The 27,897-nt window shown below is 43.2% G+C and overlaps 1 protein-coding gene across 9 annotated transcripts in view; it reads right to left on the bottom strand.

The window, feature by feature from the left end:
* Positions 1 to 27,897, bottom strand: part of FBRSL1 (fibrosin like 1) — a 694,818-nt gene that overhangs the window by 40,246 nt on the left and 626,675 nt on the right. For all 9 annotated transcript variants that reach the window (XM_040347748.1, XM_040347750.1, XM_040347768.1 and 6 more), the window contains one exon: positions 1,685 to 1,733. In XM_040347748.1, coding sequence (XP_040203682.1) covers positions 1,685 to 1,733 — 49 coding nt within the window. The remainder of the gene's footprint in view (positions 1 to 1,684; positions 1,734 to 27,897) is intronic.

The raw sequence follows: 27,897 nt of genomic DNA, 5'->3' as shown, positions 1-27,897 counted from the left end.
AGCATTTTCACTCATCACGCATAGGGCAGCCCATCCACCTGAATGTGCTGCCCTATACACAGCAATTTCCCCAAAGAAGCTTCAGAACCATTTTTTGGAGCTTGGTGCGTTTTTTACTGCAATTTTTGGTGCGGCACATTTTTTAAATGCAAGGAAACGCAGAGATGTGAATGGAGCCTCATTCCTGTGTTATCGCACCAATTTCACTTTCAGGCCCCATTCACATCTAGCATTGTGGGAGCGCACATTTTGTGCCTTGTTTTTCCTGTGACAAGCATAGGGCAGCCTGTTGATTTAAATTGGCTGCACTACATGTGGTTAATGGGACATTTTGGCTTTTGTGGGTTGTGTTTTTTTTTTCTGGGCGTATTGCAGCATTTGCCCCTAGTTTTTCACATGGCAAAATGTGCGTTTGCTTCTGTGTTTTGGTGTGTCGTTAACAATTAATGGCACTGAAAGCACAACTAGTACATTTTAGGTGTATAAACATGGCCATACACTATGTAATCTGATTGTATGTTTAGTGAGAAGGGTGATCACTGATTGATTGGATTTCATTAAAAAAGACGTGCACCTGGGAATGGGAGGATGGATGATGCAGGGTGTGTGCTAATGAGATCAGCTGGTCAACTCCTTCCTGTGTGATGACCTACAGTCTGATCAGTTAGAAGACATAACTAATGGAAACGTGGATTTAGACAAGAAAAGTAAGCGACTCTAGATTTAACGGAAAGCTTTGATATTTTTGCAAAATTAAGTACACGAATGCTATATTGGTGCATAGAGGAGCTGGAATTTAGAAAAACACATGTACAAAAGGTGAACTGACCCTTTAAAATGTCAGGTTCATCTCCAACTAAAAAAATTACAATATTTCTTAAGGTAAAAAAAATTGCATATTACATTCCCCCACCTCCGGTTTTCTGCCTGTACCTCTGTATGGCCCTTTAGTTTGAAAGCTGAAGGAAGAGTGAATGGATGACAGTAGCTTATCCATTACAGATCTCTGTAAATGAATGACGCAGCTGTTCATCTGAAGCCCTGTTGATTTTAAATGCGACAGTGGCTGTGGGCAGTAAGAACCTATGCCTGCTGTCACAGGGAAGGGGGGTGAGTCCAGGTGAGGTGATCTGATTGGTTGACGTTACTCCGACCGACGCATACTTGACGTCACGACTTTCCGAAAGAAGCCGAACGTCGCTGCGCAGGCGCCGTATAGAGCCGACTCTATACGGCGCCTGCGTGATGACGTTCGGCTTCTGTCGGAAAGTTGTGACGCGCAGTATGCGCCGGTCAGAGGAACGTCAATCAACTAGGTCCAGCAAGAATCATACCCGGAAGCCGAGGGATGAAACGGCGATAACAAGGTATCTACGAAAAAAAAAAAAAACAGCATACCCGCAGTGTAATCAGTCTTCTCAATGTATTGTTAGAATTTTTTTTTTAGGGGGAACCTCCACTTTAATTCTTTCACAAATACACAAATTAGATTACCAAGAATTAAGCTAAAAGGTCCAGTAAGTGTAAAATAAAACAAGGGTCATAGCATAAAAATCTGGGTTCAGTACTTATCTATCTATCTGAAATACTAAGAAAATCTTTAAATTACACAACACAACATTTGATGGTTTCTCATTTCTTTGAAGAATGTATACACACTGATGTACTTAGGAGTAACTCTTACCTGTGGAGACTGCTGGAGAAAAGAGGATCTCAGAGCCAACATTGGAGCACTGCAAAGAGAGGAAGAAAAGAAAAGAAACTGGTTATTTTTACTGTTTAAACCATGCAAAAATTCAAGACAGTAATCCTAATTTACAAGGGCCCATTGATATTTTTGTGGTTTTGTTGTCTGTTAATATGTAATGGATTGAAAATAATGGGCTGGGGAAAACAGCAATGTTCACTATGTTGTTTCAGCAGCAGTTTCCCAGTCAGCCTCAAGGGTGCGACATTGAGCTACCAATCGGGAGACAAATGATGGGAGTTGTATAGCACAGGGTAGAATACCGTGCAGTTCCCTGGACACAAGACAAACAGATCCAGATGAATACAATCATTGTGTCACCATTCCTTTGTCAAGGCTGAGGGCAGCTCTTGAAACTTCAATTGTCTGAGAAGCATTCTTAATGCCAACAAGTTAAACCAAAAGAATTTGCATTTGTATAATCTTTTTTTTTTTTTTTTAATCAGATAGCAGGTCATAAAAAAATAGGTAGATAGATTCAGTTCCAATAGGGTGATCACTTTAATCTGCCTTATGAATGCTGGCAGACTGACCTTGTTCTAATAATTCTAAGCGATTGTTCAAAAGCACCAAGACAGAACACACCAGTCAATTATAACCTGCACATTGTGTGAGCAACTGAATCACAAGGTCTGAGCCAGTTAGTCCATCATTATGCTCAGGTTTCCAAATGACATCACTCCAAGGGGAGGGGCTCTGCCCGCAAGTCTGAGGAGTCGCTAGTAAGAGAAAAGCCAGGAAAAAATGAGGAATGCAAACAATAGGTTTGTATGCCTAATACAGACATTTCCCCCATGGTGACTGCAGACAGGCAGGGCTTATACTCTTAGAAGTTTAAATTGCCGACATCTAATATCACTGCATTGTTTAAAGCCAACAGCTTCATTTTCCCTTTAACAGGCCTACTAACAAACATTGCTAAATGGTGAGAAAACAGGCGATTATGGAAGAGCACTCTCTACTACAATCCTGGGCCTCATCCGAGCAAGCTAAACGCACTGAAAAGAAAGCAACCCGTTTTCACTTTAAACACTGTATTTGGTGTAAGAGAAATAACATGGAACCTTAGTAAACTAGGCCTCCCCAAGGAAGTGTTTCTATGAATACCTTTCATTCAAATGGTTTATGGATTTTTAACATTTTAAAGCACAAAAACGGAACCTCCGCTTTTCGGAACCCTCCCCCTCTCCGGTGTCACATTTGGCCTTTTTCAGGGGGGAGGAGGGTGCAGATACCTTTATAATACAGGTATTTGCACCCACTTCTGGGCATAGACCCCAGCGGGGGTTACGCCACTGCCCCCGTCTTCTGGGAAACACACTGACTGGTCCCAGAAGACAGCAGGGACCAGTGAGGACACGCATCGCGACTCGCGCAGTAGGGAACTGGAAAGTGAAGCCTCAAGGCTTCACTTCCTGATTCCCACACGGAGGATGGCGGTGGGGGGCAGCCGAGAGCCGAGCGATTGATCGGCTTCGACTGCTGACATTGCGGGCACCCTGGACAGGTAAGTGTCCATTTATTTAAAGTCAGCAGCTGCTGGCTTTTAATATTTTTTTTAGGTGGACCTCTGCTTTAAGTGAGCCTAAGCTTCCCCCCCCCCCCCCCCCCCCATTACAGACAAAGCAATGGGTCTGGTCCCGGAGCAAGACTAGGCTTTCACCTTTTCTCCAACTCCCTGGGAGCTGGGAAAGGAAGCCCTAAGTAATTAAACTTATGACGTACACTGGGCCAATCACCAAGCAGCAGCACTGTGACAGCAGGGTAAGAGGAGCGAGTCACATGTCCATACCCAGCTGTAATAGATACATTTTCTTCCCTCTTAAGCTAATGAATTGAGGAGCAGAATGCAAGGAATATCAACTACGTACTGCCAGGGAACTAGTTCTTAAAAGTAAAACTATAAGCAAATTCCCCCCCATTTTGCATAGCATAAGGAAGGGGTGACCCTTATGAGTTTTCTACCATCTGTATCCCATTGCGGAGATTTACCTACACTTCCTGTCCCATAGCCAAAACAGGAAGTGAGAAAAATCCCTTGTGGTCCCCTAGGTCACTAGAACTAGCGTCCCCATTGGAAGGTTTTCCCTCCATTACCTTTCTGGGGACAACCCATAATTTGGGGTTTTCTTCGACTTGAAATGCTAATGGTAAAACAGGACAAATACAGAGGGTGAACCTCCCTAACAGGGACACACACAGTGAAATTCCCCCCTTACAGGTGTTCTACTTCATCTCTACTCTATCAAAAATAAAAGAAAAGTTTAGCCTTTACTTACACTTTAAGGCTGAACTAAGGTTTGGTTTTTATTGCATAGTTACAATTGGTCAAGTTTGGAGCAATGCAAATCTACATATTCAATGCCTGTGGGGCCCAGCACTGCAATTATTCACATAATGCCTTGTTTTTCCTTTTTAAATGAACAGAAGGTGTTCTGTGATTGGACAAAGTGGTGGGTGGGCGGTGACACCACAATCTCCACCTCATCCAGTTGCGAGAACTCCTAGTACTATTTGAAAAATAAAAAATAAATACAAGGTGGCCACGTCAATCAAGCAACCCTCTGTGCTCACTATGAAGGAGGGCGGCCCCATCGATAAAGCAACCATCTGTGCTCACTATGAAGGAGGGCGGCCGCGTCGATCAAGCAACCCTCTGTGCTCACTATGAAGAAGGGCAGCCCCATCGATAAAGCAACCATCTGTGCTCACTATGAAGGAGGGCGGCCGCGTCGATCAAGCAACCCTCTGTGCTCACTATGAAGAAGGGCGGCCGCGTTGATCAAGCAACCCTCTGTGCTCACTATGAAGAAGGGCGGCCGCGTCGATCAAGCAACCCTCTGTGCTCACTATGAAGAAGGGTGGCCGCGTCGATCAAGCAACCCTCTGTGCTCACTATGAAGAAGGGCGGGAGGATCGCAGTGATCACGGTAACAGTGGTAACTAGTGTCATTTTCTGCTTCCACAGCATCCCCCCCCCCCCCAATTGTGATGTAACGATGCAATAAAGACATACGTGGGGTTCAGCTTTAAAGTGAACCTGTTGCTTAGCCGTGCATGTACACACATTCCTTTCCAAGGAAATAAAGTTTGGTCAAAATACATGAGATGTGCACAATAGTAGACGAGACATGCACGAGAGGTATAAAATGTAAAAGAAAACTCCTCGCCTATAGCAATTACGTTCCACCTGACTGTCTATTTGTATAGTAGATTTGAAAATAAAAGAGAACCCAATGGATGCCTGCTACAACACAGACAATACTGTACACTTGAGACCCATGAGCCTTTAGAACAATCCAATTATTGTGCTCAGCCTAGCACACATTACTTCATTCCTCTCTGGCGGCTATGGACGTTAAGTTGCACTTCAGGGCTTGCTTTCCATCAGCTGTAGTAAGCAAACACAGGCACCATAACAAGAGCCAGAAAGGCTTTGGCACAGTACAAGAAACTTCCAATTACAGTCTTGGCCAGACCACAAGGTTTATCAGAACAGACATAGAATCTGGGCTAGAGAGTAGGGTGTGAACACAGTGGGAGGGAGAGGTCTCCAAAATGCCATACTTGCAGTGGCTGTATAGGCCATTTTTTTTTTCAATTAAACAAACAGGTTATACTTTCCGGCTTTCTGCAATGCTTTTTTCACAGAGCGCACCCGAACCTCCTCTTCTGGGGTCCTCCGCCAGTGCTCTTGGCTCCTCCTCTGTGCGACACCATAGGAAGCCGCTTGCTATGGGGACACTCACTGAGGGCTCGCTCCTCAGTCAGGCTGTGTGCATCCACTGACACACACAGAGCACGGCTCAGCCCCACTCCCTGATCACAAGATTTGATTGACAGTAGCAAGAGGAAAATTGCTATCACTGCTGTCTCTATAGGGCAGTGATGGCGAACCTTGGCACCTTAGATGTTTTGGAACTACATTTCCCATGATGCTCATGCACTCTGCAGTGTCGTTGAGCATCATGGGAAATGTAGTTTAAAAACATCTGGGGTGCCAAGGTTCGCCATCACTGCTATAGGGGGAGAGAGACAGAGCAGCACTGCTGCAGATGGGCAAAGTGCTGGATCGAGAGAAAACTCAAGTATAAAAAGGAGGTGAGAGGGGGCGAAACCACTAGTGGGACATTATTACCTTATGCAGGGAATGCATTAACATAAAAATTGCCCAGCCTTTGTAACAACTTGAATACATTTTTCAAGAATTTTATTGCACCACTATATAGGGGAGGACAATAGGAAGTACCCAGATTTAAAGGAAGCCTGAGCTGATAATGATAGCTGAAAAAGGATAGCTGCCTATTACACCGATTGAAAGCTTGAAGTGCTACTAAACCTAAAAACATTTACCTTAAAGAGGAAGTAAACTCAAATATATTTCCCCCTTCCCTGCAAAGTAAAGGCATAATGGGCATCACATACTAGCACATTATGTGACAGTTAACTGCAAACGAAGCATGCATTGTCCCCGCTGGTGGCTGCATCCATCTTCACCTGTCTTTTTTCAGGGCCCGCGGATTCCGGCTGTGTGACTGGCCAGAGCCCTGTGAGGTCACTCTCGAGCATGGCACATGCTTTTGAAGAAATGGCACGGGGGGCGGGGGGGGGCTGTTCCTTCAGAGCGCACACGCTGATGACATAATCGGCGCTGTATACAGTTAATATCTCATAAACAGCTCACGTTTAGGAGATATTTACAGTACCTATAGGTAAGCCTTACCTAGAAGTACAAATTATACAAGTAGGTTTTTACAACCTCTTTTAATGCATTGTATGCATTAAGGTAAAAAACATTTTCAATTTCCCTGTGTGAGGAGTAAGAGAGGGGAGAAGAGATCAGTGTTGTGCATGACTGCATCTATTCCCCCCATACCTCCTCCTCACACAGCATTCGTGAAGCAGCAGGAGCCATTGGCTCATGTTGCCGTCAATCAAATGCAGTGAAAAGGATGTTGGGGGCCGGACTAAGTCCCGCTGTGCAAGTCTATGGAGACACAGGTTGGGAGCGTGCAGACCACACTTCACCCCATAGCAAGCTGCTGGCTAAGGTGGACGCAAGAAGAGGAGCCAAGATTGCCAATGTGGACCCCAGAAGAGGTTTGGGGCCACTCTGTGCAATATCACTGCACAGAGCAGGTAATTAGAACATTTGTTATTTTAATAAAAAAAATATATATATATATGACTTTATATTTGCTAACCCAGGAAAAGAAAGCATATAAAGGGGTTCTGACCTCTGCATTTTTCTTGATCGGCTACTGAATTTGCTGGACAGGCTCTGCAAGATCGCCATGTCCAATGAGAGGTCTACAACAGAAAACTAAAATATTCCTATCCACAAAGTTATCCCATTTAAAACCCTCAACTTGCGGAAATTCAGGTCAGGATCCACATAAAAGCATTTAAACACAAACTCCGGCAGCAGCTTAGCAACCATTGCTCAGGCACAAAGTGAAAGATTTACAAGGGGAGCCTTTACAACATGGAAACACAGTTTTACAATTCTGACACTAATTCACTTCGGAGAGGGATTTAAGTCACTGCAATGTAATTATAGATGTGAACAACTGCTAGAAACACGGCTGTCAAATGATAGCTTTTTTCGACTTGGTCCCCCATTCACATATGAGCATTCGGGGCACTGCTTTTTTGATGTGCTTTAATGAAATTACATGAGTTTTTAATGGTAGTGCACCAAAATGCACTGCCCAGATGTGAACCAGCCCTGTTTTAATTCAACACCTTCTATGCCATTTTGAAAAAATTGTAACCCATCAAAGGATGTTGAATTACTTTAAATTTAGGGGTCTCAAACTGGCGGCACTCCAACTGTTGTGGAACTACAAGTCCCATGAGGCATTGCAAGGGTGACAGCAACAATCATGACTCCCACAGGCAGAGACATGATGGGACTTGTAGTTTCGCAACAGCTGGAGGGCCACCAGTTTGAGACCCCTGCTTTAGATAGATATTGGCCGACTGCTCTTTAAACTAGATGAGTGCCACAAATTAACTTCCCCAGAACAGTCATATCTCTAGGGCACACAAAATGTAGGTAGCCGTTTTTAAGCAAACAGAAGCCACTGGCCTACCATAATCATAGGACATGCATACACGATAATCAGGCAGTTTCCATCAACAGAAACATTCTTCTTTGCAAATGTCATGTAAATGGAGAGGAATTGGAGCAGATGAGCCAATTAGTAGACTCAGCAAGCCCCAAGGAGGCATGAAGGCAGTTTTATAACCTGCTGGACCCATGGCTCCCAATGACAGTGACTGCTGCTTTAGATGGGTGGGTTGTCTTGACAACCCAACTATCAGTCTTGACTATTACCACAAACCTGGTACAAGAAGGTTTATGTGTGTGGGTGGGTGAACTGAAGCTAAGAAACGTTTGACAGGCAGAGAGGAGGTGATGACGCCTCCTCGCCAACAGTTTAAACCCTGTAAATTCTGCTCCAATGCACTGCTGGGCGCATGTTTGTTCAGTGGTGGTACTGCTGACAGGGAGCATAATTTTTACAACAGCTGCGAAGCAAAGCATCACGTGTATACCCATGTCCGGATGCCTTTAGTCAATTTAAAACTAAAAGTTCAATTGAGCTTTTATAAAATCCTTTACAGAGCATACTTGGTAAATGCGGAATTACTCTCAGCTCATATCTGTGCATGTGGCTGCAGGTTCTACAGAGATTTCCCGCACCCGTATTGAAAACGCACTGCCCCGCAGAATCATGCAGGGCTTACATTCGTAATGAGATGTAGAATCGCAGTGCGGTGCATTTTCGAAAAGGTGCCTGCGCTTTTTTTTTGGGCAGAAAAAGCAAGCATAGCAGCTCATTTACTTGAATGGGCTTCCGTTTCTACGGAACGCGGCATGCAAAAATGCGAAGGTATTAACCTAGCGTTAGAGCAGCTTTATTCAAACCGCCTACCAACATACTTTAAAAAGGCGTGGACAAAAGTAATATTAAAAATACAGTAGATAAACCTGTCCAATAGTATTATGCTTATGGTGCTGCTGTTGCCAAGTCTAACTATTCCGAGAGAAATCTCTTGGTGTGAAAAAATAAAGTCCAATCAGCATCTAGATGTCCATTTACACTTTAAGGGTTCCTCCACATGGCCCTACATTTGGAGAATGACCATACAGAGCAAAATATGCTTGTTTTGGCTACCAGGAGCCACAGCTCTAGCCTATAGGCCCATAATTGTTGGCACCACATTTTTACAGTTTTATAAATAGGTCTATATTTTTAAAAAGGCAAGTGCTGGTGTTTGTGTAGTTTTCTGTAATGCATCTCAATGTACAAAAAATACACTGCGGCTGGTGCTCCTTGGTGTCAAAACAAGCACATTTTACCCTGTACGGCTGTACGCCATGACAAGCTGCGCATTATAATACAGTATAACTTGCCATGCTTCACAAGCAGATATATGGCACCTCAGACCATAAAGCATTAAGGGAGGCATGCATTAAAGCATATTAAGATGGGTTTTTGGGTCAAAACTACCAATACAATCACCAAAAAAAACCCTGTATGTTGTGCTTGCCTTCTACCCCATCATAGAATATATGGTTATGTGTTGACCAGTTTTGGTCGATACACGAGCAGTACAAGGAAGGGTTTTTGCTTTCAATCATAGAAAAAATTGCATTCTTCACGAGCAGATCTGAAAGCGAAGGCATTTGTGTCAGATCATTCCGACAGGCATGGTTGCAGACATTTACTGTGAATGGAGATATGGCAAAAGGTTGGCCATACGTGGCTTTAAAAAAACGCTTAGCTATCAAGTGGTGATTGTGTATGTAGAGGTACAGTTAAAAGCAGTTTTGATTGTTGGAAACGCATCCCTATGCAGCAAAGAAGAGAGAACAGAGTTCACTTTCAATGGTCAAATCAGGCACAAAATGACACATGATTATGGTGGAACCAAGACTTGGAGGACAGGCAAATACCTCACTGACCATTGTTCTAAAGCAGGCCATAGATCATGTGATTTTCTCCCCCCCCCCCCCCCAAACCATGGGTTGGGGAAAGGGGAGAGCGCGGTAAGCCAACCCTGCCGGGAGAACACCATTTTTGCTAGCCTCTGGCTAAATTTACATGATATAAATGGACATGGTGGTTGTACCCAAGTTGATCGATTGCTCAGCCTTGCCCACAGATGGTTTGAATCTTGGCCAGCCCCTGCTAAACTGGCCAAGATTCAAACCATCTACGGCCAACTTGAGACATCTGGTCATTCAAAGATTGTCTAGCTTCATCTACCTACAGTGGATATATTTAACAATACAGGTAATTAACCTGATAACATCCTGCACCTTTTAAATCTGGGGTAGGCAACCTTAAAGATGTGGAGATCTACCTGAACAACATGGGAGAAGTCAAAGATCACCGGGCACAGTCTCGTCCAGTTTTGCCTCCTTACACCCGATTTAAACCACCAATTAATTGCCTTACCACCATGTCGCAAATGCGTGCATTGCATGGGTTTGAATCAGGTGGAAGAGGCACCAACATATCGCCTCCTCAGCCCTCAAACACACTCAGATCACTTTTCAGGGGAGCAGCAGTGGCTCGTTCACATGCAAAGTTGGGGGGAACAAAGGTGAGGCAAGAACAATTACACCATTTTGTTTCATGCTCTAAATTGTGCAGAATAGTAGCAGAAGTCCATGCACCAGACACAGGCACCTCTCTTTTATCTAAAAATGGCAGAGTTGCCATAGAGTAAAATAGATGCATTACTTCCTTTGGCTTCTAGTATATAGGTTTAGGTAATCTCCTGGCTGTACTATCAAATCACCACCACTACTGTTCATTATACTAACCTTTACAGACATGCACCATCTGTTTTAGAAATGCTTTCCTGCACATCGTTTCTGCAAATGAACACCCTATGCAGGTCCCAGGAAAGCTGATTGATAGGGTGCACCTCAACACACACTGCTTTGTATAAAGAGCAGTCACTCAGCCGAGAAACTTTCAATCCCATTCCATACAAAAAAACACACCAGATGTACAAAGTCAAGGCAAATGGCTAGGCTGAAATCTGTAAACACTCATGCAAAAAAAAAATAAAAAAAAAAAGAAGGAGGGAAGGACATATGAGAAAGTTTGAATATACAAGGATGCATGATTTTAGAAAGTTTGCAATTTTTGTGGATTCTAAAATATTGTAGTTTGAAAGCATGCAATATTAGTGAATAATATAACTGTAACTGAATAATGGCTGCAGTAGTACTCCTTGTTTAATAAAGCACCTTCACGGTTACAAAATTCTCATCACACCAGATTTGGTCATTCACATCTAAAGACGGAAGAGATTTTAATCAGCCAATCAGGTAAAAAAAAATCTAAAACTTGCAGCACAGCCAAGTGAGATCCTAAGCACTTCCTGTCACCAATCACAAGACAAACTGGAAATCTCCCCAAATATGGAAAAATACACTAGTGGTTTAGTGACGACCATAATATTTTGCATTGCCAACAAGCGCACAAGACAGCAATAAAAGCCTGATAGAGATTCCAAAAGCTTCCTCGCTCTATTGAAGAAAAAAAACACACAAGAAAAGAAAAGAAAAAAAAAAGAAAAAGAAAAAGCTTTCCCTGCAATGCTAACCTTTCGTCTGGCACTGCTCCCTGCAGAAAGTAAATGTATCCACTAGATGGCGCTCCTCTTCCAAGTTGAATGATGACCAGCATCAGTCAATCAACTTCCTGTTAGCCAAGGCCACACCCCCTGGGGTACAGCACGCTAGCTCCCAGTACGAGTGCACCGACTGATGCTCACATGGTATTACGCAAGGCAGTGTAGACCAATGGCATTGGAAGAACCATTGGACATTAACAGGAAGGACTAGAGAAGTTGTGCGACTGGTCAGAAGCATGTTGATTTAAAAAAGGTACAAATACTTTTTTTTTGTAATAATTAAAAGTTAAAGGGGAGAGTAGGTGTGTTAAACTTAGAAAAGGGCTTGAAGTTTAAAAACAGGTTTAAAGTGGAGGTTCATCCTCAAAAAAACTTCTTACATCACACGGCGTCGCGCCATCCTACCGACAGAACGTCGGTGGTTTGTTTTTTTCTCAGCACATACCTCTTAATCCCGATTTTCACCTCACGGCAAATCCCGTGGGAGTGGGCGTTCCCAAGCACTGCCTGTGATTGACAGGCTTCCAAATGGCGCATAGTGCGCGGCACAGGTTGCCGAAAAACCCCGAACGTCGGTGTGGCTCTATACGACGCCTGCGCACCGACATTCGGGTTCTGTCGGCAACCTGTGACGCGCAGTATGCGCCGTTCGGAAGCCTGTCAATCACAGGCAGTGCTTGGGAACGCCCACTCCCGCGGAATTGCCGTGAGGTGAAAATCGGGATTAAGAGGTATGTGCTGAGAAAAAAAAAAAAACCACCGGCATTCTGTCGGTAGGATGGCGCGACTCCGTGTGATGTCAGAATTTTTTTTAAAGGGTGAACCCCCGCTTTAAAGTTCTAGTATTCATGAAAAAAAAAAAAATGTGCACTTGTTCTTTAAAGTGTGTTACCCTAACTTTTTATATTACCGATATGTTCCTGATGTACCATGTACTCTTCTCTTGTATTGCTTCCTTTTTGTGAAATACCAGGTGATCTTTCCCATTTCAAACGGACAACACCAGGGCATGAAAACACATCCATTCCAGTGTGGGGACAGTTTTGTTTTTTGGATTCTACTTGAGAGCACAGCATGTCTGTAATCCAATCGTTAGACTTGTGCCGACACCCCCCCCCCTTATAGCTAATCGCTGGAAAGATCAGTGTACTGCAGTGTACCCCCCCCCCCCCCCTGCAGGCTCAACCCCCACCCTCTTTAAGATCCGTATACGAAAATCGATAATCATCATCTGATCACAATAAAAAAAATTATATATTTTTTTAAGTACACACACACACACACACAGAAATGTTTTGCCTTTCATTTCTAGTTTAAACAAAATGGGTTGGGTTACAAGGCGAGGGATCACATACTTAAAGCGGATGTGCCATTAAAAAAAAAAATATTAAAAGCCAGCAGCTACAAATACTGCAGCTGCTGACTTTTAATATTAGGACACTTACCTGTCCTGGAGTCCAGCGCCGTCCGCAGCAGAGGATGAGCGATCGCTCGTCTCTCTGCTACTCCCCCCGCCATCCTCAGTGAGGGAACCAGGAAGTGAAGCGCTCCGGCTTCACTACCCGGTTCCCTACGGCGCATGCGCGAGTCGCGCTGCGCCCGCCGATTGGCTCACACACTGTGTGCTGGGAGCCGAGTGTTCCCAGCACACAACGGGCGACAGACGGGAAGTCGGGAAAAACCCGTCTTTTGCCCGAGACGTGTGGCCGGAAGTGGGTGCAAATACCTGTCTTTAGACAGGTATCTGCACCCCCCTCCCCCCTGAAAGGTGTCAAATGTGACACCGGAGGGGGGGCGGGTTCCGATCAGCGCAAGTTCCACTTTAGGGTGGAGCTCCGCTTTAAAAAAAATTGAGACAAGATTGTAAAGGCATTGCCTACAGTAGTCAAAAGTAATTAACCAATCAGCTCTGGGCTTGCCAACAAAAAAGGAAAAAAAATAAATCAAAAAGTATGTATATCTTCTCTTTTAACTTATTATAACAGAAAGGTAACCAATAAAAACACAAGCTTTATTGTAGGGGGAATGCCTTTTTTGGAGCGTTTGGCCCCTGGAGTCTCAATAAAAGGCATTCTGGAAGCGCAGAGCATACGATTTGGACGGAAGTGTGTGGGATCTATTACAGAATGAGACCTATCCAAGCTCTGGCCTTTTTCCCATGGCTTATCCTAAGTTCAGCTTAAGCCTTGGCTTCCTTCCAGCTCTTGCCCTCGGTAGTTATATGCACACGATTATCCCTTTTTTCCATCTACAAAATGTCACCAATTTAGCTTAGCCTGGGGGCCCGTTCAAAGTTTTACCTTTATTTCGGGGGAAAGACATTTTTCAAGCTGTTACCACTTAACTGTACCGATCCAGTCACTTGGGAGACTCAATATTGTTTACACATCCTGCTCAGTGGAATAAAGGCAGTGTTGCCAGAACTCTGCCTGAGCTGTGAAGGAGACGTTTGCTCTCTGTTTTATGAGATTTCCTCAATTTGTGGCTGTCTCAACAGTCGTAAAAACAGCTGTAAATCAAAAGAGCTCCACAAAATTGCAATAACAAGCGTAGAACTGTGCTGCGTGGAGCATAACTGCAGGCAGCAGGAGGTGGAAGGCACCAGCTGATTTAATACCAGGTGTGAGAAATTCTTGGCACTGCGGGCCGAGGTGCCGTGTTTGTGATGGATGCCCACGGATGAATCTATGCCAGCTCCACAAGGATGGGGCCTTGTCTTCGCTCCTTTCCCCTCCTCCCCCTGCCCAGTCACAGTAAGGCCTTGTTCCAAGGCTGCCTAAGAACTAGGCTTAGACAAATAACTGGGAAATAAAGAACACTGTTTAAAGCATTAACAGGCATAGCTAAGTGTACATCAAAACATGATTATTCAGTGCAGCGGCTCTTTTGGCCTTGAACGCAATGGGTTTAGCAGATTTCCAACCATGTAGCTTTGGGATTCTGTTAAGGATACAGCCTGACGTTTGTTAAATTCTCTGACATGCCTGTATTTTCTATTAAGTCCTACCCTGGAGAATCATTTACTAGATAAAATATGTCTAATGCGCTCATTCCGAGTCCTCCAAGGACTCAGCCCCAAGAGACACTTCCATCCTCGCATGCTGTGTGTGCACGTTTGTTTGTGTTCAGGAAGACGAGGTGAAGAGACGATTTAATTGCAGAAAGGAAAACAGCAGTGACAAACCGAAGAAGAACCAATCTTCTATTTTAATGCCATTAAAAATGAATTTTCAAGTGAACGAGATATTTTCCAGAAATAATCCGTACACATCCATTACATAATGACCATGCAATCTATTTTTCATGAAATAATTTCTTACATTGTTTTTCTACCTCTTTGTATTGTCCCCCATGAGCTCCTGAAACTCCCCCCTCCACTTCCATGCATTTTAGTTGCGTCACGTGGAGTGCTCTATGCATACTACACATCCCATAGCCCCTACTCAATCCTGGGAGAAGAGAGGGTGGCTACATTTCTACATACAGCAGGAACACAGAGAATGACTGTAGCCACCCCTCTAACACAGGGGTCTCCAAACTTTCTGAACAAAGGGCCAATTTACTGTCCTTCAGACTTTAGGGGGCCCAGACTGTGGCCAATGGGAAAGGAAAATGAGTCAGTGAAAGTAAAGAATGTCTCAGGCTTGGTTGTCAGCAGGAGTAAAAAAAAATCATTGGTATTAGTGGGAGGAATAGGGCCCCTTTGTTGCCATTAGTGGGGTGCCCCATTGTCAGTGGGAGGAATGGTGGCCCATTGTTGGCTTCAGTGTCCAAAACATTGCCTCACCGTTTATGTCAGCTGGGGAAATGTCGTCTATCTGTTGGTGCCAATGGGAGGAATAATGCCTTGAGGTCATCGAAAGGAATGGCGTCTCATTTTTTATATCAATGTAAGAAATAATTTCTTGTATTGGTGGAAGAAATGGTGTCCCAAGGGCCAGATAAAGTCAAGCAAAGGGCCACAGGCCGCAGTTTGGAGACCACTGCTTTAACAGGAAGTTGGATCACATCAGCCAAAAAAAAGAAGGAATCTGGAGATGGCTGAGAGCAATAGATGGTACTTTATATTCAAGTAAAATTCTCAACTCCGAGCTTAGGGTCACAACAGTCGTAAAAACAGAGTACTGTTAAATATAAATATATAAAAAACGAAACAAGGAAAACAAAAGTGAAATAGTCAATAGCAAATAATCAGTGCCGGTTCACACAGGGGCAACGCGATTTCAAGTTGCCTCCAGGACAGGCGACTTTGCCAGTGGCCAATCAAACAATATTCAGCTCTGTGGGAGGAAGGGGCTTGCCTGAGAAAACTATTTGCTCTTCCTGTAAAGTTGCTTCAGTTAAGACACTGATCCGACTTTGGAGGCGACTTCCATTGAAATCAATGGGTACAAATCGCCTAGAAGTAGTACAGGAATCTTTTCTGAAGTCGGAGCGACTTCAGTAGTGTACATTAAAGCGGTAGTTCACCCTCACTCACATGATTTTACCATCGAGACAGGCATTGTAGCGCGAGCTACAGTATGCCTGTCCCGATTTTTTTAACCCCGGACTCACCTTGTAATCGTACATAGAAGATTTCGGCTCCCGCGGGGAATGGGCGTGCCTATGGAGAGGGAGGATGATTGACGGCCGGCCCTGGCACGTCACTCTCCCCGAAGACAGCCGGAGTAGGTCTCGGCTCTTCACGGCGCCTGCGCACAGGCTATGCGCAGGCGCCGTGAAGAGCCAAGCCTATTTCGGCTATTTCCGGAGAAGCGTGACGCGCCAGAGCCGGCCGTCAATCATCCTCCGTCTCCATAGGCACGCCCATTCACCGAGGGGAGTCGGTATCTTCGATGTAGGAGTAAACGGTGAGTACGGGGGAAAAAAAAATCGGGACATGCATACTGTAGCTCGCGCTACAATGCCTGATTTTATGGTAGAACAAAACATTTTTTTTTTTTTTTAGGTTTATAGGGTGAACCCCCGCTTTAAGATGGCTCTATTACTTCAATGAAATTTCTCATGTCGGGCGAAACAAGTCGGATCCCAAGTCGCTGTAGTGTAAACCGATTCTGCTTTAATTTTCTTAAGTACAGCAGAAAAAGACAAATAGAATCTGATTGGTTTGTGCTAGTCATGGTCTATAATAGGGCATAAATCAAAAAGTTACTTTCTACTAGCATGTGAAGTTACCAGATGAATACCACCAATTCCAACGTGTATATAAAAATATTTCCTGTGTCCCGATATCACACAGAGTATCTAGAATGTTCTAAATGCTAACTGTACATTCAGTAGAGCAGAGCTGGAAGGTTCACACACGGGGCTTAGCTGTACATAGAAATAGAAAAAATTCATTACACACTGGAGACTAGATGTACAAAGTACGCAGTTTGCTGAGAAGCTGTTGGTATTTTTACAGGCTGTACATAGAGACTCATTTAATACATATGGCTCAGTTCCCTCTTGTTGTGTTTGCTCCAATCCCTTGCAGAAGTGAATTCACATCAATGTGTGCGTCTGTGCCAATGCACCTGTGACAATAGAGCCATGGACAGCCCCCGGCCTACAGGCTGCCAAACTTCATGCTTTACTTGTTTTGGAGGGTTGTAGTATAGTTCAGACAAGGCTCAGGAGTTTTACTACAGCCACTTAAGCTGGATACACACTATACAACTGTTGTTCAATTTCCTTTAGATTTACTTACAACTTTGTAGTGCAAGGGCCTGTCTAATTGCTTACAAATTGAAATTGATTAGGTTTGTCCTCATATAGTTTTGGTAAATCTAAAAGGGGGGGGAAAAAAAACTGTATAGTGTGTATCCAGCTTTAGACTCCATACACACAATGCAACATTCCAATTTCCTTTAGATTTACCAAAATCATGTAGTGCAAGGGCCTGTCTGATTGCATACAAATTGAAACTCTTAAGATTTGACCTCATATTACCGTATTTAATCAGCGTATAACATGCACTCCCCCCCCCCCTGAAAATAGGTGGAAAATCACAGGTGCGTACTATACGCTGATAGTGTACCTCGGAGGAGGGGCCAGCGCTGTTGGGATTCAGAGCCGCCATCTCCTGTTTACTCGGCTCCGACGTCACACACACAGTCTCACCTCCGCCACCAGCATTGGATCAATGTTCTGTCAATCACAGGAGCTGGTCCAATGCCGATGGCAAGACCGTGTATGTGACTACCAGCGGGACAGTGTATGTGACTACCGGCGGGACAGAGCAGGGTGAACAGGAGATTCCCTCACTGCACGACAGATGGTGAGGCTGCAAATGGGCATCAGGCTGCATTGATGAGAGACGGGCTGCAAATGGGCATATAGGCTGCATTGATGAGAGTATGCAGCCTATGTGTCCATCTGCAGCCTGTATGCAGCCTAGGCTGCATATGGGTTGCAGATGGACACAGATCAGGCTGCAGATGGACACTGGCCATTGTTTTGCTTCAAAGTGGTTTATTTATTTTTTTACGTTTTTTTCCTGAAACTCTCTTCAATTGAAGGTGCGTGTAATACGGCGATAAATACAGTATATGTTTTTTGTAAATCTGAAGGGGAAAAAAAAAAAAAAATCGACAGAAAATTGTATAGTGTGTATCCAGCTTTGCAGTATATAGATTGTCTTTATTAGAACCGAAATTATATAAATTACATCCTTTAAGACAGAACAAACAAAATATAAAAAAAAGAGGTTACTTGCCTAGAAAATATTAGTGTATTGAACAACGGGCTTCGAGAAAATATCAAAGGAACCTTTCATTTCTAGAACAGTATGCTCATTGGAGACCTTTGGGATTGGCACATGAGCCTAGATCACAGTGCATCACTTGCCCTTATCACACAGGGCAGCATCAATGGCATCTGTGGGATGCTTGCAACAGTCTCCATTCTGTGGGATTCTACCTGTGTATTCAAATGGATTGATGCTCACATTTTCAAAGCACTATCTTCTGGTAACCGTATAATGCACCACACGTCCCCATGCACAAAAGCTTAGTGATAAAGTGGACAGTTTCCCATGTTACTCCAGCAAGCTTTAAAGAGGTTACTTGGGACAAAGTAAGGCTTAGGAAGCAAGGGTCACTCCACCCCTAGTGATACCGTCACTGACAATTTGTCAAAATCAACAAATCTGTCCCTATATAGTTGCTCTGTCTGTAGCTGAGGCAGCAAGATGTCACTCCCATCACTAAGGACACATACGCTGTTTTGGTGATCCTGGCAATTTGTTACTAATAAATGATTCACAGGTAATTCTGCTAACAGGTTTAAGCCAGCCATAGATGATGCGATTTTCTTTCCCGAAACCCAAAAGTGCTTGATTTCCTCATCAACAGGCAGTGTTTTCTGGGGGAACTCTTCCTGCGGAGATATTGTGTTCTCCCGATGGGAGGGCCATCCCGGTCGGTAGAGTACATTGTGATTATCGCTAGCGGCTATAGCTGCTGGCAGTGTTCGCATAAAAAAATCTGACAGGCTAGTTGTACCCAAGTCGATCAATCCACCTGGGCACAATCAGCTCTGCTAAAACTGAACTTTATTCTCTGAACCAACATTTGACTGTTTTATTCTTTATGCTGCTAGCATTAGTAAATGGATAGGCCAATATATCATATTTACTGGTTTTAAACTTTTTTTTTTACATTTCTTAAGCAACTTCCTGTTTTACAGGCCTAGACAAATGTCATACATCCTAGGAGTCTTCTGGAGGGGTTTTCTCAGCAAAGCCTCCTGCCTGCATGCCTGAGCTAAGGGCAGATTCATTCTAGGAAGTAAATGCTTCATGAATCATTAGCCCTTATGCAAGATGGACCTGCCCAGAAATGCTAGCCAGAGGTTTGGTTTGTGGCGCTCAGATGCAATATAGTTCTGCTTAAAGCAAATTCTGACTGAAGCCAAGATGTTTGACTCTTCCCTCTTCCTTCCACCATTACATACTAAAAAAAAATGGGCTGAAGAACCAGAAACCTTGCTTGAAGGGGACTGTATGGATAAATGATTTTTGATGACTAAAAGCCCAAAGTACTTGCTCTAGAAAATAAAGTACTTCTACACTAGTACTATACCCCAGCCAGTCTGAAATGCATATTAGGGCAGGGTGAGTTTGAGGGATCATTTGGGGGTGCCTGCTCTACCTTCTGTGGTCAGTTAACCTTTAATGAATAGACAACTATACAGTTATGCAACTTCACTAAGGCAGGCAGAGGCACTTGGAACTGCTATACAGCAAAGTCCCTTTGTGAAATGAAAATATTTGTGGCTTGATTTTAATTGGCAATGAGAAGGTTAAAGCAGTCCAAATTCAGGTCAGGAAGCAGAATCCCAAGACGGCATCAGTATTAAATTGTGCACCTGCTGTCTGTATCCCAAGTGACTGAGTGACAGTGCTGAAGCTGGCTAATCACATAAACCTGATTAATGAATGTGTGTTTAAAGCAAACACCACACAATCACAATGCCAGTTCCCACAAGGCCGTTGGAAACCCATGAGTATTAGCAAGTGTATCAAGTAATTTATTGGATCCCTTTCAATTGGCCGAACTAAAAAAACGCTGCAACAAGTGGGGGTTTTAACCCTTTGTTTGGCCGCTAGCGGGGGTTAAAGTGCCCCGCCAGCAGCTGAAAAGCGGCGCGGCCCCAGTGTGAAAGGTGTCTTAATGTTCACATTTCTAGCAGATATCCTAGAAACACGAATGTTCCATAAATTTTAACATTCCTAGCCGACATTCTGGAAATAGGATTTTTCTACTCACCACAGAAATGTAATTCTTGAACATTCAGGTTTACCACCTCTTGAGACACAAATGTAAAGCCCTGTACACACTATCCGAAAATCAGACGACAGATCTTTCTTTTTTTTTTTTTTTCATGTTCGTCACAAATTGACTGAAGAATGAAGATTTTACTAAAGTTATAAAAATTCTGGTACGACAGACAAAATTAAAAAAAAAAAAAAAAACGTAAGTGATGTCATGTGTTGTAATGCATTTCTATTGTATTCTCAGACGATCCTTGTACCGATTGAATGCAAATCGTACGATCTGGTATCATACAAGAATAATTTTCATGCTTGTCCGATCGGATAATAGCGGATGAACTGTCGTAATCGGCTCTTGAAAGCTCTGTACCAACGATCGGAATATTGTACCATTGCTTTGGAAGCTGTATTTTTTTTTCGATTTTTGGAATAACTCCCACCTCCAATGGTCAGGATTCCGTTTTGTGAGCAAACAGTATAGAAGACTAATGCAGGAAGGCGGATCCTGTGTCCCTGTGCGGACTTCCAGAAAAAGGTTTTACAGCAAGTACAAAAATCTTACTTTACTGTCCATCGAGGGATACAGGAATTCAGTAATTCCTGGACATTTGGGATTTTAAAAAGCAGTGCTACTAAAAAGGTGGATAACAGCCACTGAGTGATCCAATAGATGTGGAGTACATATTACAAACATTTCTGAAAGGATCCATACTTGAACAAAAAGACAAGACAAAGTCACGTCTAGCAAATATGGAAATTGCCACCACTAAGAAGAAGGAAACCAAAGGATCAACCTGGTGCTTGAGACCAGGACAGGTAGTTGCCAGTAGAAGCAAGAATGATGGCAATTATGGGGGAAAACACGTATCCACCATAAAAGTAGAATAACAAATTACATGAGCAAAATAGGAAACAAGGTTCACAAGGAAAACTACTAGGGCAAAAAGTTTTAAAATTTACCTAAACAGGAAGATCCTTTTTTACACCTTTTGGACAGATTGGGATACAGGTTTTTATCACTACCCCTGCCTCCGTTAGGGAGGAGACCGATCCTCTCCATTTGCCCTGTTTACTGTTCTCATCAAAAGTGAAAGCAAAAGAAAATCCAAATTTTGGGTTGTCCCCAATGTATTCCTTAAATTTTCAGGGATTTCATCCCAATTCTTGTTTTGGCTACTGTTCCGGAAGTGAAGTTAAACTATAAATCTCCTCAATGGGACACAGATGGTGTATAACACCCGAAAGGGGTTATAGTCCTCCCCTACTCCATCTTAAATGAAAAAGTTTTAGTTCTACTTTAAGCCTAGAACTTCCAACCCTTGACTTCTTGAAACTATGTCAAAAGAAAAAAAAAAGACCAAGAGGCCTAAACAGAACGCCTTAAAACCTTAACTTCAGGGAGAGGGTTCATAAATAGTACGATGTTATCTGATAGACAATCTCCCAACCAAACAGATAAGATATTTAAGAGCTCTCTCTGCACCCAATTTAAAAGAAGAGAGGGAAAAGAAACTCTTAAGTAGGCACAGGAGACGTTATACAGTCAGTGGAATGAGACTGGAAAGCGGTTGATGCAGGAAGTGCATGAAAAGCAGAAGCAGGCATTTGCTTCCTCTAGGCCAGTGATGGCAAACCTTGGCACCCCAGATGTTTTGGAACTACGTTTCCCATGATGCTCATGCACTCTGCAGTGTGGTTGAGCATCATGGGAAATGTAGTTCCAAAACATCTGGGGTGCCAAGGTTCGCCATCACTGCTCTAGGCTCATTAGTGGTAAAAAGAGCATAGGGTACATGTGTCAGACCTAGCAGAAACTATCAGCACATAACTAACCACTACTGTAAGCAGGCAACAATTTTAAAATGGCTGCCAACAGACCTTCAAAGAGCCCAATGGCTAACAGTACACGGAGCTCTGAAAAGCGTCACAGTGTAGAGCCCAGTTCCTAAAGGTCACATTCCAGGCTAATCTTGCAATTTTTCATTCCGGTGGGGTCCAAGTACATGGTGGTGTATGGCGTATCTTGATTGAAGAAAACAGATTAAAAAAAATATTAAGAAAAAAAAAAAAAATTTGTCAAGCGTGTTTCACAACAGAGCTGAAGAAAAAGTGTCCAACCTATAAGGTCACTAGCAAAAAAACACGACACATGATTGTTAGAGGCTGGCTAAACATTTTTACTTGCTGGTATCCCAGCCTCCTGAAGGTGGAATATCCAAGGATTATTAATTCCTCTCTAGTTTGTTTATTGAAAGCACATTTGCCATTGAGTTTACAAAAATCATGAAATATATTTTCCAACTGGGACTATGAAGTGTTACAAATTCTACACGGAAGAGATAATAGTAATGGGCCTCCTCTGTATGAAATCTGCGGAGAACAAGAAGTGTGCGCTGGCCATGGCAATCAAGGCATGGCAATACGTTTTCTAGGCGCCAATAGAAGCTTTCTTCAAACATTCCAAATTATTTGAGCTTTTGTACTTCAACTTTGAGTAATCAAGCAGTACACAGCAATGCATCTCAACACAGCACAGAATCATGTTTGCTCCAGCTTTGGAGTGCTTTCATCAAACATTTAAGAGCCGTATGAATCGCTTAAAGGATAAGTGCACTTAAACTCATTGTCCCCCTTCTACAATGCCAGATCATTGTTAAGATAGCATATGTTAACCTGTAATGCTTGTATTCTGAGCATTCTGGTTCTGCTTACAAACTTACACAATGTCCAACTGCCCTCCACATAGTTGCAGTTCAAATTCTATTCACTTCAATGAAATCCACATGTGGTTTGCTGTGGCTGTGAATGAAGTTGGGCCTGCGGTGGGAGGGGAGGTGAAGATTCTAGAAGTACCAGGCAGGAGACACCATGAAGATCACTAGAGGGCAGCAGTTTGTGCCACGTATAAGAGCTCAAGGAAGAGAGCCAATAAAAGGGCTTGCAACACAGAAAATGTTTGGTTGCCGTGCTCCACAGCTTTGATTGCCTTTAAGTCAGCCACAGACTGTTTAAATTTTGGCTGGTTCAGCAGTGACCGGCTGACATTCGAACCATGCATGGACAGGTTGATTGTACCCAAGATGATCCACTGATCACCTTGAGTACAACAGGCCTGCTGTTTTTTTACATGCAATTGTTGCCAGTGACTATAGTTCAGGGCTCGTCAAATCCCAGGCGCCAGGTCGCCATGGCGACTAGGCTTGGAAGGGGGGCAAAAAAAATAAAATCTGGCGCCATCTGGTGGTGAGCCGTTGGTATTACAAGTTATTACCACCAGATGTGTAAGCTGTCGCCATCTGGTGGTGGCCATTGGTATTACAAGTTAAACAGCAATTCTAATGTAATTTTTCACTATTTTCACTGCCATCTTCTTCCCTCTAATTAGAACCTCCAAACATTATATATTTTTTTTATCCTAACACCCTAGAGAATAAAATGGCGATCGTTGCAATACTTTGTCATGCCGTATTTGCGCAGCGGTCTTACAAGCGCACTTTTTTGGGAAAAAATTACACTTTTTTTAATTGAAAAAAAAATGAGACAACGGTAAAGTTATCCCCATTTTTTTTAATATTATGAAAGATAATGTTACGCCGAGTAAATTCATACCCAACATGTCATGCTTCAAAATTGCATGTTTTGAGTTAGAGGCTAGAATTATTGCTCTCGCTCTACCAATCGCGGTGATACCTCACATGTGTGGTTTGAACACCGTTTACATATGCGGGCGCTGCTCATGTATGTGTTCGCTTCTGCGCAAGCTCGTCGGGACGGGGCACGTTTTCTGGCTCCTAGATTTTAAGCAAATTTGTCAACCCCTGCTATAGTTGCTAGCAATAATCGCTGTCTGTTCTCCGGGCCTAGACAGCCCCCGCCGTGAGAACACAATAGCTCCGCAGGAGGACACATTCAATGTTGATGGTGGAATCTAGCAATTTTCTTTCCTGCAACCAGAAAATTGTTCCAAATTGCTTCAAAGTTCATATACATGAACACTTTGCATGCACTGAGCCTATTGTTGCAAATTTCTAACGTGGAACCCATTGCTTCACAGTGTGAGCAAGATTCTTCATGGACTGTTGTATTTAGTGGCATTGTCAGTGGTAACAGACAGCCTTAAGAAAGAACTTCTTGTGTAGCTTTTAACAACCAAGCCAATTCTCCATGTCACCCAAAATAGATTTGTAGAAACATAAAATGAAAGAATTGTATGCCATTAGACGGAGAATACACTTATTACATTGGCTTAACATTTTTCCTGTAGTCTCAGTGATTTGGTGCTTTAATTAGCTAAATGTTTGATAACCACTCAAAATATTCAGCTTTGTTCTTCTAGAAGTTATTTAAACTAGGATCTTCAAACATCACCACTGAATGCAACTGTAGACCATAAGAAAGTACTGCCTTGCCATGGTAGTACACATTTTGTCAGTGTTCATTGGGTTAAACTATGAATCTGAACCAAAAACCTGAGAGTGGTGTGCAGGGAAATCATATCACGGAATCCAACTGGGCTAGAAAATGAGGTTCTCAATTTTCTTTCAGCTTCAGCAGAAAGGATAAACATCTCAAATAATGTAACTGCCTGAGTGCTGGATACTCCTAGACTAAAGAAAATGTCTATTTTCCTTCTATACTTCTCTAGCTCTTCCAGAAACATGCATGAAGCAGCAATATATAGATAGCACAACCCACAAATGGTGAAAAAGCTGCAGAGCCACCCAGCAGCCCCTTCCCTTGATTTTACACCTAGTTTGCCAAGAATATTCCCCTTAAAAACAGCGCACACAAAAAAAAATATATATTATTGCAGCTAACCAATTTTTAGACTATTTTTTTTTTAACTTTTATTTTCACTTGGTGATCCGGCCGTAAATCTTATTTTTCAGCGTCCTTAACAGACCAAGCTGTCCAACCAAAGTGGCTGTGCAATGCCGTCTAAAGTGTGTTTACTGTGCGGATCACTAGGTGGAAACAAAAAAAACAAAAAAGCCCAAAAAAAGAAATAAATATTTAATGGTTGGTAACCTGCAATATAAAATATTTGCTTTGGGGTTAAATATCACTTTAAATACATAAAAACCTATATATCAGCCCTGGTCTTTATTCTAGAATAAAGCTGTTGAATTTTCTTTTTTAGATCGTGGATTATAGATAATACAAGAAGACTACGAACACTGCAAGGGTGAAAAACCATCCAAATCTCCAAGGTGGCACAAATAGCCCAGCAGGAAGATAAGTAAGTCACCCAAGAAATAATCAGGCAAAGACCCCCCCATGCGTATAATTAAAATGTTTTTAAGGAAACCGTAAGCGCGAATGTTTTGCAATGCATTTAGACTTACCGCAGTCAGATTTTTATATATATTTCATTTACACGCTTATGGCCACTGTACAAAACCCTTTGCAGTGGTCTTTGCAATGTTTTCCCCAAACTACATTCGCAAACAATCAATAAGACAGGATCTCTGTGCTATGACCGCAGGAAACTGCAGATTTACAGAGACAGAAGAAAAACTCCTTCCGAGATGAAAGAATAGAGGCCCGGACTAATCTCTCTGATTCTGCTCTGCATGGTGGCTCCTTCTGACAGGAGAAGATTGCTGCCTGCTGAGAAGGGAGCACTGTCAAATGCCCTCCATCTCCATAGGAGAGAGAAGTCCTGCTGAAACTTTCAATGGCTGCATCAGCTGAAGCATGTAAAGTGGTCCCGGGCCATGCTGGGAACATAGGAAACGGGGATAGAGGCAGGAGGAGTGTCTAGGAGAATGCTACATTGATAGGCTCCATGCAGACAGGAAATGGCCATCAATATTCGAGCAAAGCTCACAGCGTGCACAAGAGGGGACAATTAAAATTGATTAGAAAATGCACAAAATACAAAAATATCGTGGTAATGGGTTCTAAATTACTATGCGGAAACATAAGCACTCCGCTTTAACCAGTAAATGTTATAAAATTAAATTCCAGCGTCTGGTTACTATGATTTTTTTATATTACAAACAGGTTAACCTCCATTACAGATCACAGGATAGGGCTTTGGAAATGAGGCATTCACATAAATAAAAAATAAATGGCAACACAGCCAGTGCTAAAAAATAATTCCAGAATCTTTTTTTTTTTCTAAAAGTGTATGGCGATGAACCAGTAATAGTTCAAGCAATCTAATGAATGAAACCTATTAAACCAGTCTACTCTTCCAGCATAGTCCAGCATCACTTCCCCAGCAGGCCACATTATCTATCTCTGGAGGTTTCTGTTCCACCCCACTTGCCTTCCAAATCCTTATCCATTTCCCCGCTAGGCACAGCCAAAGCATCCTTTCACTACTAGCCTAGCATACTGTGAACGTGATGTGCTGCCGCGGGCGATACCTCCTTCTCCAGTTCATCAGGCCGTTTGAGCCACAGGAAGATGGGGAAGGAGAAACCATATTCATGTGCTTTATCTCTACATCAAAGTGACACCAAGGAGCAACAATGTCATATATAATAACAGTGGAGGATTGCTCCCAGCATTGTGGAAATCAGGGGATTGGAGCAGCTTTGGTATCTTTCACAAGTCACTGCAGACCGCTTGAGTTCAATTTTCTACTCACAGAAAAAAAGACACCCCCCCCCCAAAAAAAAAAGAAAAAAAAGGAAAAAACCCAACAAAGTAACATTTTGACTTATTAAAGATTGCAATGATATAAGCATTTATTGTTGATCAAAGTGTAATCCAACATATAAAATCTTGGTCTTGAAGTCTGAATGAGGCATAAAATGTCCATCTATTAGGGGTGCAACGGATCGTCATTGATCCGTGATCCGAACCGAAAAAGATTGATCCGAACCGCACACACGTGATCCGAGGATTGTTTTCTAAAAAAAAAAAATTATAATAATTTGCGCATTTTCAGTCCACACACAGCGTGGTCATGGCGAACGGAGGAGCTTGAATGCCCCGCGTCATTTAAATCCCCTGTATGGGAGCATTTTGGCTTCCCTGCCAAATATAATGATGAAGGAAAGAGGTTAGTGGATAAAACCGTGACGGTGTGTAGGCACTGTGGCACAAGAATGCCATATGACAGTGGGAACACATCAAGTATTGTCACTAGGGGTGCAACTGATCCGTACGGATCAGCACCTTCGGGTCGGGACACACGGCGATCCACGGGCCTCCCGGTCCATAGGAAAGGCCGCGGCTTCAGCCTAGCTATCGAAGCGGCGGCCATCAAGGTCCACCCGGCGCGGGGGGTGCATGCTGCTCCTCGGAAGTTTGTGGGCACTTGAGCTCAATATGTCATTGACTCCCAACAGCCCAGCGATGAGCTCCATGCTGCACCTTGAGGAATCCACACGGGGAGCCGCTGCCGCCGCCGCACCAGGCGTCCTGCTGCTTGCCAGAGAAGAGACAGGAGGCGATCGGGGGGATCTGTATGGACTGAGCACATAGGGGGGATTTTCACTAGACACTCAGCCCGCCGATCAATGACACTAAAGGGATCTGATGATTGGGATAGTTCAGGTCACAGTAGGGAACTGGTGACACCACTTTCGTACATGGGGCTGCGACTTCCACTTGGCTGCACATATAAGTATTGCGAGATGCAGTTATTTCAACACAAAACAGAGCTTATACGCTTAAATACAGTATTTGCAAATCTGACGGACTGTTTAAATGTGAAAATCAGAGGTGTTCTGTCACATTAGCAATAAACAGTCCGTCGGATTTCCAAACACTG

The sequence above is a fragment of the Rana temporaria genome, chromosome 1, assembly GCF_905171775.1.
Source record: "Rana temporaria chromosome 1, aRanTem1.1, whole genome shotgun sequence".
NCBI lineage: Eukaryota > Metazoa > Chordata > Amphibia > Anura > Ranidae > Rana > Rana temporaria.
This window is presented reverse-complemented; position numbering and strand designations above follow the sequence as displayed.